The following is a 13,128-nucleotide window of genomic DNA, read 5'->3' as shown; positions in this document are numbered from 1 at the left end:
GAATCAGGCAGTAGAGTCGTTTTCTCATTCCCTACCCTCTAATTGGCAGCCTATTAGGGTTATGATTTGTAGGGGGAAGGGTTGAGCTACTGTGCACACATATACTTGCTGCTTATTAGCCATGGAGATGAGCTAATTTTCTCCTGAATGAGGCTGACAGAGAACTTGAGAAAAAGTCCCCCCAGGGAACAGCATGCTACCAGTGCCATCTTATCTAGCAACCTTTGCCTTGTTGGCTTTAACCTGACTGTCCTGGTGACTGACTCTCTCCTCCCCCACTCTGGTGTGCAGAAGTCGGATGCGGCAAGCGTGCTCTCAGAATGCAGCACCATTGATCTGAATAACTTCATAAATTTTCGAAACACTGATACCCCCAAAAAGCAACCGGATAGATGCTTACCCAAAAGTAAGTGGCCTCATTTCTGCACACAGCTCAGGAGCCTTTGTGTTCCCTGCGGCTTTGTGGTTTGGATGGATGGCTCATTTCTATCACTAACGTTATTAGATTATTAGATTCTAGTAGAGGGGGTTTCAGAAGACGCTGGGCTTCCATAGGCTCTGTTCACACAGCCCAACAGGGCAAATATCTGAAGGTGCTTCTGGAGAACTAGCTGGGCCAACAGATCAGCTGCTCTGTAGACCCCTGGGACATCCATGCAATGGAGGGGCATTGAGGACTGAAGGGCAGCCTGGCCCATCATAAAGGTGTGTGTGTGTTGAGAGCAAAGGCTGCTTATAAACCCCTTTGCAATTGATCAAGTTCTCCCATGTGTGGGGAGAGTCCACAAAACCTTGGAAGTCCTCACCTCAAGTTTCTTGAAATTCTTTGGGTACTATCTGTATGTCACAACCTCCCCACCCTACAATTTTGGCATAGTTAATAACCACAAATCATTGATGGTGCACAATGAAAAATAGACCTTCACATCAGTTGACCTGGGCTGGCTGTCTCTGCTGAAGGTAGATGACTTTATTCATGTGGGTGGTATCAGTGAGGGCCTCAGCAGATCTAGCTTGAGCACATGACCAGGTTGGCTCTGCTGCACATAGCTTATGCATCTGTGAGAACCAATGGGCTAGCCTGCAACTGTCTCCTTCAAAGAGATGGGGCAAGAGGGCAAGTGGAAATAGGCATGGCCCAGAGATTGCACTTTGTGGCCCAGATTTCAGGTTTTGGAAAGAATCATAATTCCCCCTCTGATGGGGGAAGCTACAGTTCACAAGGCGAGGGACACGAAGGGATGAGCTGAGGTTACTAACGCAATTCACTCCAGACGCTCATGCCATAAATGCTTCCTTTCAGGCCTCGGCTGCCATTTTCTATGCCACAAAAGAAACAAGAGAAAGCCCTGCTGGGTTGTGTGGTGGAATCTTCGGAAAACCTGCTACCAGATCGTGAAGCACAGCTGGTTCGAGAGCTTTATAATCTTTGTCATCTTGCTGAGCAGCGGTGCTCTGGTAAAGGATGCTCATGGGGAGGAGGTTGACAGCGGGGCAGCTGGAGGCGCTGCTGATTGTGACCCTGGGAAAAGGGCAGCGAAGGGAGCTCTTCACTGAGGGCTCCTTAGCGGGCGGGAGTCTGCACATTTAGAATCAGAGTCCCTACTCTGAAGGTGCTTTCCCTGTTGGAGAGGTTTAACCAGGCCAGTGTGAAAGTACCTTCTCATGTCTAGCCCTTGGACTTGAGTTTGTCCGCCTGCTCTCCACTTCTGGAGGATTCCTAGATGTCTCCACTATATCAGTACTTCAGACAGCTCCTCCTCTCTCTGTCCCTGAAGATCAGGATGAAGATATTAAGGGAAGGGCTACAGAGAACAGATCAGGTTATGACCAGTTGCTTGGGTATTTCCCGTCAGTGCGATGTAAATCTCAGTGAGACTAACGAGTCACTCTGAGTCCTACCTGCATTCACTTTCAGGTCCCAACACCTTTCCGCTCTCAATTCATTCCTCCCAGGCACTCCTGTCCTCTCTCCAGCTTCCCTGATCGCTTACATACTCCCCTTTTCCTTAACTCCCCCTCTTCCTCAGTTTCCTGTCCTCCCTCTCCTGTCTTGTATCTCGCCTTCAAATGGCTCAGACTTTCACTGTCATGCTAAGGGAACAGGATTGTTCTTGTTCTTGATTTGGAGTTTGTAGTAGCAGAGATGCCACAGAAGTGCTCTCTTGGGTCCCATGCCTTCTGTCTAGTGCGTCATACATGTGTAATCCTAAGGGAAATGGCAGGAGGCATATAGACCGTGCTCAGGGACTGGCACCAATATAAACCCTCATGTTCCACATACAATAGAAATTATTCCTCAAACAAAAATACAGGTTTCTCTAGAACCATCCTGGGATCTCTCCTGATGGACTTATCTCTACTGCTTGTGTGTTGTGAATAGTACAGTTGAATTTATATTATTTCCTAAGTGGTGTTAAGCCACAGGAAGGCAGTGGAGCTTCTAGAAGGCCATAGACACATGCCCTGTGGTGTCAGGGAAAGATGACATGACCAGAGACCTCCCAGTAGGCAGAGAGCCCTGTCCTAGTTCCTAATCTGCTTTCAGAGAGGCGGGTATAGGCTGGGCAGAGCAGTACAGAATACACTATGTAGAGGGCATCAGGAGAAAGATCTGGCCCATCTTACTGTACATGATTGCATAGAGATGAGAATAAAAAAAAATTTGATTCATCACCACTGCCTATGGCCTCAGGACCAACACTGTCTAGCAGCATTGGAAGCTAGTTAGCCAAGTCTTGAGTCCTTCCAAACCACTGAATCAGAGCTTACATTGAAATAAGTTCCCTAGGTGATGTGGGTCTTGTTAGACTCTGAGAAGGTTGGATCTGGACAAATGCACAGTAGTAACAAGTGTCTCTTATTAAAAACTGTCTCTGGTAAAACACGGGAGACTTTGCAATTCAGAATTTGCGTGTCTTTGACCGACTTAGCTAGCTTGTGGCTAAGGTTTCAAAAGAGAAAGCAAGTCTGTGACGCTGTGCAGATTTGCCTGCCATCTGTGGGCAGGTAATGGCGACGAAGACAAATGCGGTCATGACAGCCACAGTCGTAAGTGACGGGCTCAGAGCAGGAGAGACTGAAGGGTAGTGAGCAGGACCAGTGATGAGTGTCCACTCAGCTACGTTCCCAAGGCTCAGCAGGAGCCCGCAGGACAGGGAAGAGCCGAGGGCTATGGCAGTGGCTTTCACCTTGTCTTCTCACTCATAGTTCAAGGTGCAGCCCATCATAATGAGGAAGGCGTGGTGGTAGGAGCAGCTCTCACCATGGCGGCAGGAACGTGAGGCTGCCGTTCACAACCTCAGGGATCAGAAACTGATGAAAGGAAGTGAAGCCGTGGCTGGAGTTTGTAGACTCCGAGTTACACTTCCTTCAAGGTCACCCAACCCAAGGTCGCCTACTACATCCCTCAGAGAAAACAAAACAGTGGACCAGCTGGGAACCAATTGTTCAAATACGAGAACCCGTGGGAGGTAGTTTACTTCTGGACAATAAAAAGACCTTTTTTTTCTAGTCAAAACTCAATTTGGTAGGTGGAAATGAGTTGGTTAGATTCTTTTGAATTCTTTTCCTCTAGGATATGGCCCTACTTTGTACCTAAAATGGGACTGATTTTATGCCCACTTTCAATGTTTTCCTAAGTATCTTAGGCAGGGTTAGTACCTAAACCATTCTCCCATTTCTTTCATTCTTACTATAGAAAGACTGAAATGAGAGACCACACCTAGATCTATAGGCCCGGGCTCAAAATTCTCTCTCACACATACATACACGCATGCACTCACGCACGCACACACACGTCCACACGCAGACACACAGAGTAGGTGAGGGAGATGTTTGGGTGTAGCATGGAGAAGGTTCAAAGTGTCATGTCCCATTTCTGTAATCGCACTTAATGGATGTTTGATAGTCAAATTCCCACCAGGAGCTTTGGTTCAGAGCATCTCCATTTTAGTGTGTCTCAATATGGTTAGAAAGTGATATTATCTGCAGGGTGTATGTGGTGTGTGTGTGTGTGTGTGTGTATGTGTGGTGTGTGTGTGTGTATGTGGTGTGTGTGTGTGTGTGTGTGTGTGTGTGTGGTGAACGGGAGTTAGTCGCAGGAGATGATGAACTCTAGGCTTGCTGAGATATAGAGAAAGGAATTGGGAACACAATGGACAGGCACTGAGTACAGTTGCTAAGGCGACCTGGAGGGTTAAAGTAGTGGTCTAGGGCATAGGTATTTCTGGGAAACTTGGAAAGACATAACTGGCAAAAGTTGAAAGGGTTAGGAATCCCAGAAAATGCTCCGACAATCTATTGTGTAGGAAGACTCTTATATTGGGAGTATATTGGTTACCTTTCTCACCTATGTGGAAAGGGCCACTTGAGGGGACGTTCTAGTTTTGCTTCTGTTGCTAAGACAGAAGTGTCCTGACAGAAACAACTTTAAAGAGAAGGGATTGACTCAGCTCATAATGCCAGGTTACAACTCATCGTTGTGGAGAAGTCAAAGCAGGAGCTTGACCAGCTAGGAGGCCCACAGCCCACATCCTAGCAGGGTACATTCTCAGTCAAGAGCAGAGAAATGGATACATCCGCACTTAGCTAGCACTCACACCATATGTATACAATCCAGGATCCCCTCGCTGCCCAGGAAAGGGTGGCCCCACAATGGGCTGGCTTTCCCACACTGATTATTGTAACCCAGACTATTGATTATAGACACAGACACACCCACAGGCCAACCTGTTATGCATTCTCTTTCCAGGAGACTGAAGACGTAGTCAAGTAGAATGAGCAATCAGGCTGTGTTGACAATTAAAATTCCCCACCAACGAGAGAGAGCATTTATTTTGGCTCTTGCTTTGAGGGTACAGTCTGCCACAGCAGCTGGAGCATGAGACAGCTGTTCATATTGCATCCATAGTCAGGAAGGTGAGAGAGAAAGAGAGAGAGAGAGAGAGAGAGAGAGAGAGAGAGAGAGAGAGAGAGAGAGAGAGAGAGAGAGAGAGAGAATATGGTGGTCCTCAGGTTGCTTCCTTTTTTATTATTCAAGGTCCTAGCCTGTGGAGCCACCCATAGTTAGGTGGTCTACCCAGCATATAAACCCTCTCTAGGACATGCCCAGAGCTGTGTCAGCTAAGTGATTCTAGACTGTTAACTTGACCATATTAGACCTCAGAGCAGGCCAGAGAGGACAGACCATGAAATCACCAGGGTAACAGATATATGGATATGCAATTTTCTGTTTATTTAATCAAGAAATACATTTTAATGGGAAAGATCTACCTTAATCTTTTTTTTTATAACCAAATGCCATCACCAAGATACCAGCTAGTTTTTATTCATATAAAATAGAAAAGACTCAAAGTTAACAAGGAGCCCTGCACATACTCACCCTGGTCCATCCTGGCTTTATCCTTCCAGATATTTGAAGATGTCAACATCTCTACACGGCCCCATATTGAGCGATTGCTAAAGTGTACCGATAATATTTTCACATTTATTTTTATCCTGGAGATGATTCTAAAGTGGGTGGCCTTTGGATTCCGGAGGTATTTCACCAGCGCCTGGTGCTGGCTTGATTTCCTCATTGTAATCGTAAGTTTACTGTTTCTGCGCCCTGTTTGGGTTAGGGCAGGGATGGGAGAGGGAACGCTAAGGGGGCTGCCGTCCATGTGTTCCTCATACGGGTGCCTCTCCAAAGAATCTCACACAGTGTTACAGCACTTACTGCGAACTGACAGCTGTCCACCTGTGGTCCAGCCCTCTTGGGCGCTGCCTCTCACACACAGACTACCTCAACCACCTCCACGGTGACACTCCTCCACCTCTCTCTCTGAACCCTGCTTGTGTCTGATGAAAACCTAGAGGAACTTTGGACATCCTCTATTTTTCCTTCTCCTTCCAACTTTTCTTTTTCTTTTCCCATGTTTCCGATGCTGGTGTTTAGGAAGTAAGAGAGAAGGGTTTTGCATATGTTACCTTATTCAGTGCTCACTGAATAAGTATAGGCAGCAGTGACCGATGAAGAATCCCACAGCTCAGAAGGTTAACAGCTAGCTTCAGGATGCAGAGCAGATGACGTAGAGCAGCATGGGCTCCACCCCTCTAGGCCTGTAGTGGAGCACGTTCTGATGCTTCCTCTGTACCACTGTGGCCTTAACTTTTCCTGAGAAGAAACAGCCAATGAATGTCTACTGTTCCCCTATGAGCAGCGATACACTGAAGTATGATTTCGAAGTCCAGCTTGGTGAGACGGATGAGTCCGTTGGGCTTTCTTACCATGTGTGGCTGACCCCTAGAATAGCTATATCACTGCAAAGTCCCACCCCATCTGTAGGAAGGCGAGTCATGGAGCCCTGCTGTCAATCAACTTTCTATCCCCTAGCTATATACTCTACGCTCTCCCAAAATAACCGGTGCTGGGAGAAGGAGGGTCTCAGGAGGGGATCTCAGGTCTCTTTTCTTCGACTCCTTAGGGGATGCCCACAGCTGTGTTTCCATAGACCTGGCTAGCATTCTTATCAGTCTGCTCTAGTTGCCATGGCTACCAGGCACAAAGCCCAAGATGGCATCATGTTATGTCTGGAGACAAAAAAAATCTTCCAACAGCCACATTATCTGCCACCTGTGCCAATGTCTTCTTCCTTCCACTGTGTAGCCACTCTTTGTGGGAGGGCTTTTGTTTTCCCTGTATTCGGAGGAAGAAAATAACTCCGAAAGGCTAAAGCCTGCTCAAGACTACCTGCTGAGAAGTGGTAGAGGTGAGGTTCAAATCTAGGAAGTCTCACTCCTGGGTGCAGGGCTTCAACACGTGTTCTTTCCATCATTATACTGAGTCCATGTCTATTTAAGAAAGGAGGGAAGGTGCTGGGGCGGTGGCTCAGTTGGCAAAGCGCTTGACGTGCAAGCATGAGGACATGAGTTCGGATCCCCAGCTCCCTTGCACAAAAGTCAGGTATACCCACACGGTGCCAAAATCCCAGCTCTGAGGAGGCAGAGACTGAAGAACTCCTGGGACTGGCTAGCCACAACGGTGAGCCCAGGTTCAATGAGATAAGGTGGAGCGTGTTGAGGACGACATTCTGGGCCTTCACACACGCACAGTGGTGCACACATGGTGAAGACAAGAACACACAAGTGAAGACTGTAAAAAAATTAAATTTAGCCAATTCAAAATAGATAGTATAAATCTAGCAGAGATCCTTAAAAAAAATCAAACAGCAGTCTAAACCCATGGTGTCAGAAAAACATCAAAAGATCCAGATGGTTTGTAAAGCAAGTTTTACTGTTTTAATAAATTCAATACTAACCAAGTTGTTATGAAGAAGAGTCAATAATAATCAAGTTCTTTTGAAGACTGGAAAAGGGAAACTGCAAACCATCCAAATAAGACAAGCATAACCCTTGTTTGTTGGTTTTTGAGATAGGGTCTCATGTAGCCTAGGCTAGCCTCAATCTCACTGTGTAACCAAAGATGACCTAGAACCCTGCTCCTCCTGCCTGACCTCATGTGTGCTGGGATTGCAGGTCTAACCCAAGACAAGTACAATCTTGGTAAGAGAGTAAACCGGACAAACCCTAACAACAGATGTAAAGAGCATAAGATAAATGTGTAATTCCATGCTTCTGACTCACAGAGAAGGCAACCCATGGTGAGACCCATTGTTGACCTTGACCCTGTAGACTGTGCTCAGGAAAATCCTTCACGGCCCATCAGCTCCATGCCTGAAACCAGGAACTGATCCTGTGGACGTCTGATCTCATTTATGACACAGCGAGTGTCTTAGTCGCTGTCCTATCTCTCTGTGGAGAAACCACAACTACAGAACACATATAAGAGAAAACATTTCATTGGGGAGCTTGGCAGCAGGAATAGCAGGCATGGCAGGTGCAGTCCTGGAGCTGATCTGCAGGGACAGAGCCAACAAGCCTGGCTCTGGCATGTTCTGTGGATACCTCAAAGCTGCCCACTTCTCTCCCGGCATGACACACTTCCTCTAACAAGGCCACACCTCCTAATCCTTTTAATCCTATCAAACAGTTCCACTAACTATGGTATGGGGGACGTTCTTATTAAAACCACTGAGATGACATTCAAAACAATCAAGATTGCATACAACAAGGGCCGTGAGGTGGCTCAACAGGTCCAGGTGCTTGTCACCAAACCTGAGAATCTGAGCTCAATCCCCACAACCCTTATGGTGGAAGGAGTGAGCCAAGTCCTGCAAGTCACCCTCTTGAGCTCGACACAATGCCCTCCCACAGTAAATAGATTTATAAATGGAAGGAAAGCTTAAAAGAGTCCATACAATGATCCTAATTATAATTATGGAGTAGAAAAACACAAACCTAGTCAGGTGGTGGTGGTGCACACCTTTAATCCCAGCACTTGGGAGGCAGAGACAGGCAGATCTCTGTGAGTTCGAGACCAGTTTGGTCTACAAGAACAGGCTCCAAAGCTACAGAGAAACCCTGTCTTGAAAAACCAAAAAAAAAAAAAAACCAAAAAGGAAAAAAGGAAAAATAAAAGAAAGAAAAGAAAAAGAAAAACACAAACCTAAAACACAAAAATATGTAAGCCTAACTCCATTAAAACATGCAACTTCTACTCGACAATGCTAAAGTTATAGTTAAAGACAAATTAGAAACCAGGACTTAGTATTTATTATGTGCATGACAGATATACATTCATACATACATACATACATACATACATACATAATATAACATACATGCATACATAATATAACATACATACATACATAATATAACACACATACATACATAATATAACATACATACATAATATAACATGCATACATACATAATATAACATACATACATACATAATATAACATACACACATACATAATATAACATCCATACATACATATCATAACATACATACATACATATTATAACACACATACATAATATAACATACATACATACATAATATGACATACATACATACATAATATAACATACATACATACATAATATGACATACATACATACATACATAATATAACATACATACATACATAATATAACATACATACATACATACATACATACATAATATAACCTACAGATGACAAGGAAAATGACACTCAAAGGATGCAGACAGGAGAAAGGAGAAACCCAGGCTGCTGACACGCGTGTGCAGACAGGAGAAACCCAGGCTGCTGACACGCGTGTGCAGACAGGAGAAACCCGGGCTGCTGACACACGTGTGAGTAATGGCAGACTCGTTCCATGAGTCAACACAGAAATGCATTTAAAAGTGAGTGTTTACATTACTCAGACTGAGAAACAATTTTAAAGTTAACTGACACCTGTATTAAGAAGAGCATTGGAAATTAAAATCTCTAATCACTGCTAACAGTTTAATTGGGACAGCCATTATGGGGAAAATTTTGCATTATTCAGTAAAATTACAAATTGTGTCTATTTGTAATCTAGACATACCAATCCTAGTATAGATCCAATGGAGCCTCTTGGATATGAACCCAAGAAAAACACAAGTCTGTCAGTTTATGATATTTTTTTATAACAAAGAAAAGGAGGTAGCCTAGATATTCACCAGAGGGGAACAGGTCTGTAAGACAGGAGCGCTTATGCCCTGTGATAGTATGCAACAGTTAGAATAGTATGGGTCAGTGATTAGCACGTTAGGTGAAGGAGCTTGCACTGAGCCAGGTCACGGCAGGAGAGAAGAGACGCCTGCCGGTTGTCCTCTGACCTCTCCCTGGGTGGTGTGAGTGCAGGTGCTCACATACATTTAAAAAATGGGGAAGAGGTAGATTAGGGTGTATGATATACAATTTATATTATACATCATGGGGTCTCAGAAAAGAACAGAATGATCAATGTAAGCCAGAAAAAATTAAAAATAAAAAAGTCATTCTAGAATACCTGTCCCTTTGAACAGTGATTGAGAGTGGAAATAAAAATAAAAAATAAGATAAAATAAAAAAAACGAAGTCATCCTAGTGGACTCGTCCCTTTGAACAGTGACTGAGATGAGAAAGATCACGCTGCTTTAGTGTGAGAAGCTGGCTGCTATCTCCAAATCTGACGGAACAGAAAGTAGCCTGAGGCACAGATGACTAGGTGCACGATGTCCCCACAGGATGGCCCCTCCCATGGTGAGAACTTTCTTTGGTTCTCAGTAACAGCCCTCTTCTCCATTCCTTCTCTCCGAGAGGGGTAAGGCAGAGGAGAGTTTGCTAGAACCTGCCTAAATACGCTCCCAACAAAGTTAAAACCTTATTTTAAAAATGATGTTTTAATATACTTCTTATTTTTATTTTTGGGGTGTGCATGCCCATGCATGGTATCAGTGTGAGTGCAACGAGGGGTTTGGGTGTGCACCGCATGTGCACAGCCTAAGCATGGCTGTCGGGCAACTACAGATATCTGTCCTCAGGTGTCTTCCGTTTCTTGTTTGAGGTAAGGCCTCCCCATGGCTTGGAATTTCACCATGTACATCAAGCTAGCTGGTCTCCTGGCTGGTCCTCCTGTCTCTGCCCTTCCATCACTAGAATGACAGAAATGTGCCTCCGCACCTGGGACCCACACCCAGGTCCTCATGTTTGAGAGACAGACACTTTTCTATTATCTCCCCAGTTCTTAATAAAACTATTTAATGTTGATCACACATTTTGTAATCTAGCCATCCAGCACATGTTCCTGCCCCAATCTGATTTATGATCTTGTCCTGTGTGGTGATGTCATGGCCATCCATGAATTTATACCAGCATCTCAGTGTCTTTTGAGACTCAAACGACATAAACATACCTCTCTCATTGTAACTGCTGTTGCCGTTCCAGCAGGATCTGGCTTGCCACTGTGTTCAACATCTCAGAAACAGGGTCCTTGAGAGCGCTGGAGCGATGTCGTGTACGCATGAGGCCCTAAGTGTGGAACCCTGGCGTCCATGTAAAAAATCAGGCAGAGTAGCGCACATCTGTAACCCCAGAACTAGGAACCAGGCAGAGTGGTAAATAGCTGTAATCCCAGAACTACAGAGGCAGAGACAGGAGAACACTAGATGTCCCTGGGCAGTCATCCTAGCCCATTGTGGCTCCACGTGCAGTGAGAAACTCTCCTTCAAACGATAATGTGGAGAGCAATTGAGACAAACACCACAAATTGACCTCTGGTCCCCACATACATTCACATGCAGGCACACAGGCAGGCAGACAGACAGGCGACAGACATGCACACACATGAAGAGGAAAAACGAGGAGGGGGCTGTTGAGCCTGCACCGGCAGTCTTGGCTGCCCAGGCAGCTGTCCTCATCAGGCAGTGTCTCCTCCCACAGGTGTCTGTGGTCAGTCTCACGAACTCACCAACCCTGAAGTCCTTCCGGACTCTGCGGGCCCTGAGGCCCCTGCGGGCGCTGTCTCAGTTCGAAGGAATGAAGGTACGTGTCCAGGTGGATGGGTGGAGACGTGGCTAACAGGACAAACAGAGGTCAACTGCCCTTGTTCTTTTGTCAAGCTTCTCCTGGGGTCCCTCGTCACCAGATTAGGGCCTGAACTACAAGAAGTAGAGAGAAGACTATGCCGTGGTCTGCCTCTTGACAGCCCAGGTAGACCGTCTTCCCTTAAACATCCTAGGTAAAGACGTATCCCGTGTGCCTAATGTCGACTTCACAGGGCACGTCTGAGGTCGTCCTTGGTGGCCATCTGAGCAGAAAGTAGAGCTCACTGTGGGCTGGGAGAGGGATGGTCAGAGTAAAGACAAAATAACCCTGGAGATCCCGTCCTGCCCGCTGGGTCCCTGCTGGGAAGATGGAGCGCTTGTGGGCTGCCCTGTGTGTTACCTGTTTTCCTCTGTCTCGCCCCCACTAAGGTTGTGGTCAACGCCCTCATCAGTGCCATACCCGCCATTCTTAACGTCCTGCTGGTCTGCCTCATTTTCTGGCTCATATTTTGCATCCTGGGAGTAAATTTTTTTTCTGGGAGGTTTGGAAGGTGCATTAACGGGACAGACATCAATAAATACTTCAATCATACTGAAATTAAAAACCGAAGCCAGTGTAGAGATAGCAATTTCTCGTGGGAGGTCCCGAAAGTCAACTTCGACAACGTGGGGAATGCCTACCTCGCTCTGCTGCAGGTGGTAAGTGGGTCCATCTCCATCCAGGGAGAGAAAACTTGGAAGACTGATTGGTCACTAAAAACATAGTAACTCCACTGAGACTGTGGATTCCAGTCCTAGTCACAGGGTGGCATGGGGGTGAGGCAGCGTTTTTGGGAATCGGTTCTCCATGGGCAGTGCCTAGCTTAGTTTCTTTTCTCATTTCTTTGACAAACTACCCGACACGTTAGTTAATCTTCTGTTGCTGCAATAAAATACTCCCAAAAAATTAAGCCAGGGAAAAAAGGTTTTATTTTGGCTTATAACTCCAGAGGGAACCAGGTCTGTCCCAGAGCGATGTATGGGGGAAGGATCTGGAAGCTGACTGTGATCACAGGAGGGGTGGCTGTAGAGCCTGTCCCCAGTGTCACACTTCAGCAAGGTCTGTCTCCTAGAGTTCTCATAGTGCGCCAACAACTGGGACCAAGGGAGGGGCATTTCTCACCTGAAGCAACTTTACAGCAGGGTTATTTTTGCCCGTGGTTTGAGGGACTAGGCCATCGTGGTGGGGAAGACATGGTGGTGAGAATTCTCCAGAGATGGCTGTGGGAATGTGGGGCAGCTGGCCACACTGGCTCTACAGTCAGGAAGTGGACAGAAGGAGACGGATGTGGGTGCTCAGATCACCTGTTCCTTTTCAGTCACTTAGATGGTGCCACCCACACTTAGGATGAGTCTTCTCCTCTCAATTAAACATCCTCAGAAACACCTTCAACACATGCCCCATATGTGTCTCCTAGGTGACTTCAGAGCCAATCAGGTTGGCAATGAAGATGACATCACACACGATAATACCCCTTTCAGGGTCTCTTCCATTGGCCTTGTCTTCTGTGGCCCCTCACTCGATGCTGAGGGCACCCGCCAGACAGGAGAACCCTTCAGTGTAGACATTGTCAACCGTGCTCTTTCCAAGCCGCAGGTAGCACAACCACGTGCCGTCCGAAAGAGCCTTGCCTGGCTCTTCCCAAGCAACCAGAGTGTAGAAA

General features: G+C 46.1%; 1 protein-coding gene across 1 annotated transcript in view; it reads left to right on the top strand.

Annotated features, from left to right (window-relative positions):
* Window positions 1-13,128, top strand: part of Scn11a (sodium voltage-gated channel alpha subunit 11) — a 73,121-nt gene that overhangs the window by 44,866 nt on the left and 15,127 nt on the right. Inside the window, exons 17-21 of the mRNA XM_038322442.1 lie at window positions 292-406; window positions 1,304-1,458; window positions 5,413-5,586; window positions 11,322-11,423; window positions 11,855-12,124. Of these exons, the coding sequence (XP_038178370.1) occupies window positions 292-406; window positions 1,304-1,458; window positions 5,413-5,586; window positions 11,322-11,423; window positions 11,855-12,124 (816 nt within the window). The remainder of the gene's footprint in view (window positions 1-291; window positions 407-1,303; window positions 1,459-5,412; window positions 5,587-11,321; window positions 11,424-11,854; window positions 12,125-13,128) is intronic.

The sequence above is a fragment of the Arvicola amphibius genome, chromosome 3, assembly GCF_903992535.2.
Source record: "Arvicola amphibius chromosome 3, mArvAmp1.2, whole genome shotgun sequence".
NCBI lineage: Eukaryota > Metazoa > Chordata > Mammalia > Rodentia > Cricetidae > Arvicola > Arvicola amphibius.
Note: the sequence above shows the minus strand (reverse complement) of the source record. Positions and strands in the feature narration are given on the sequence as shown.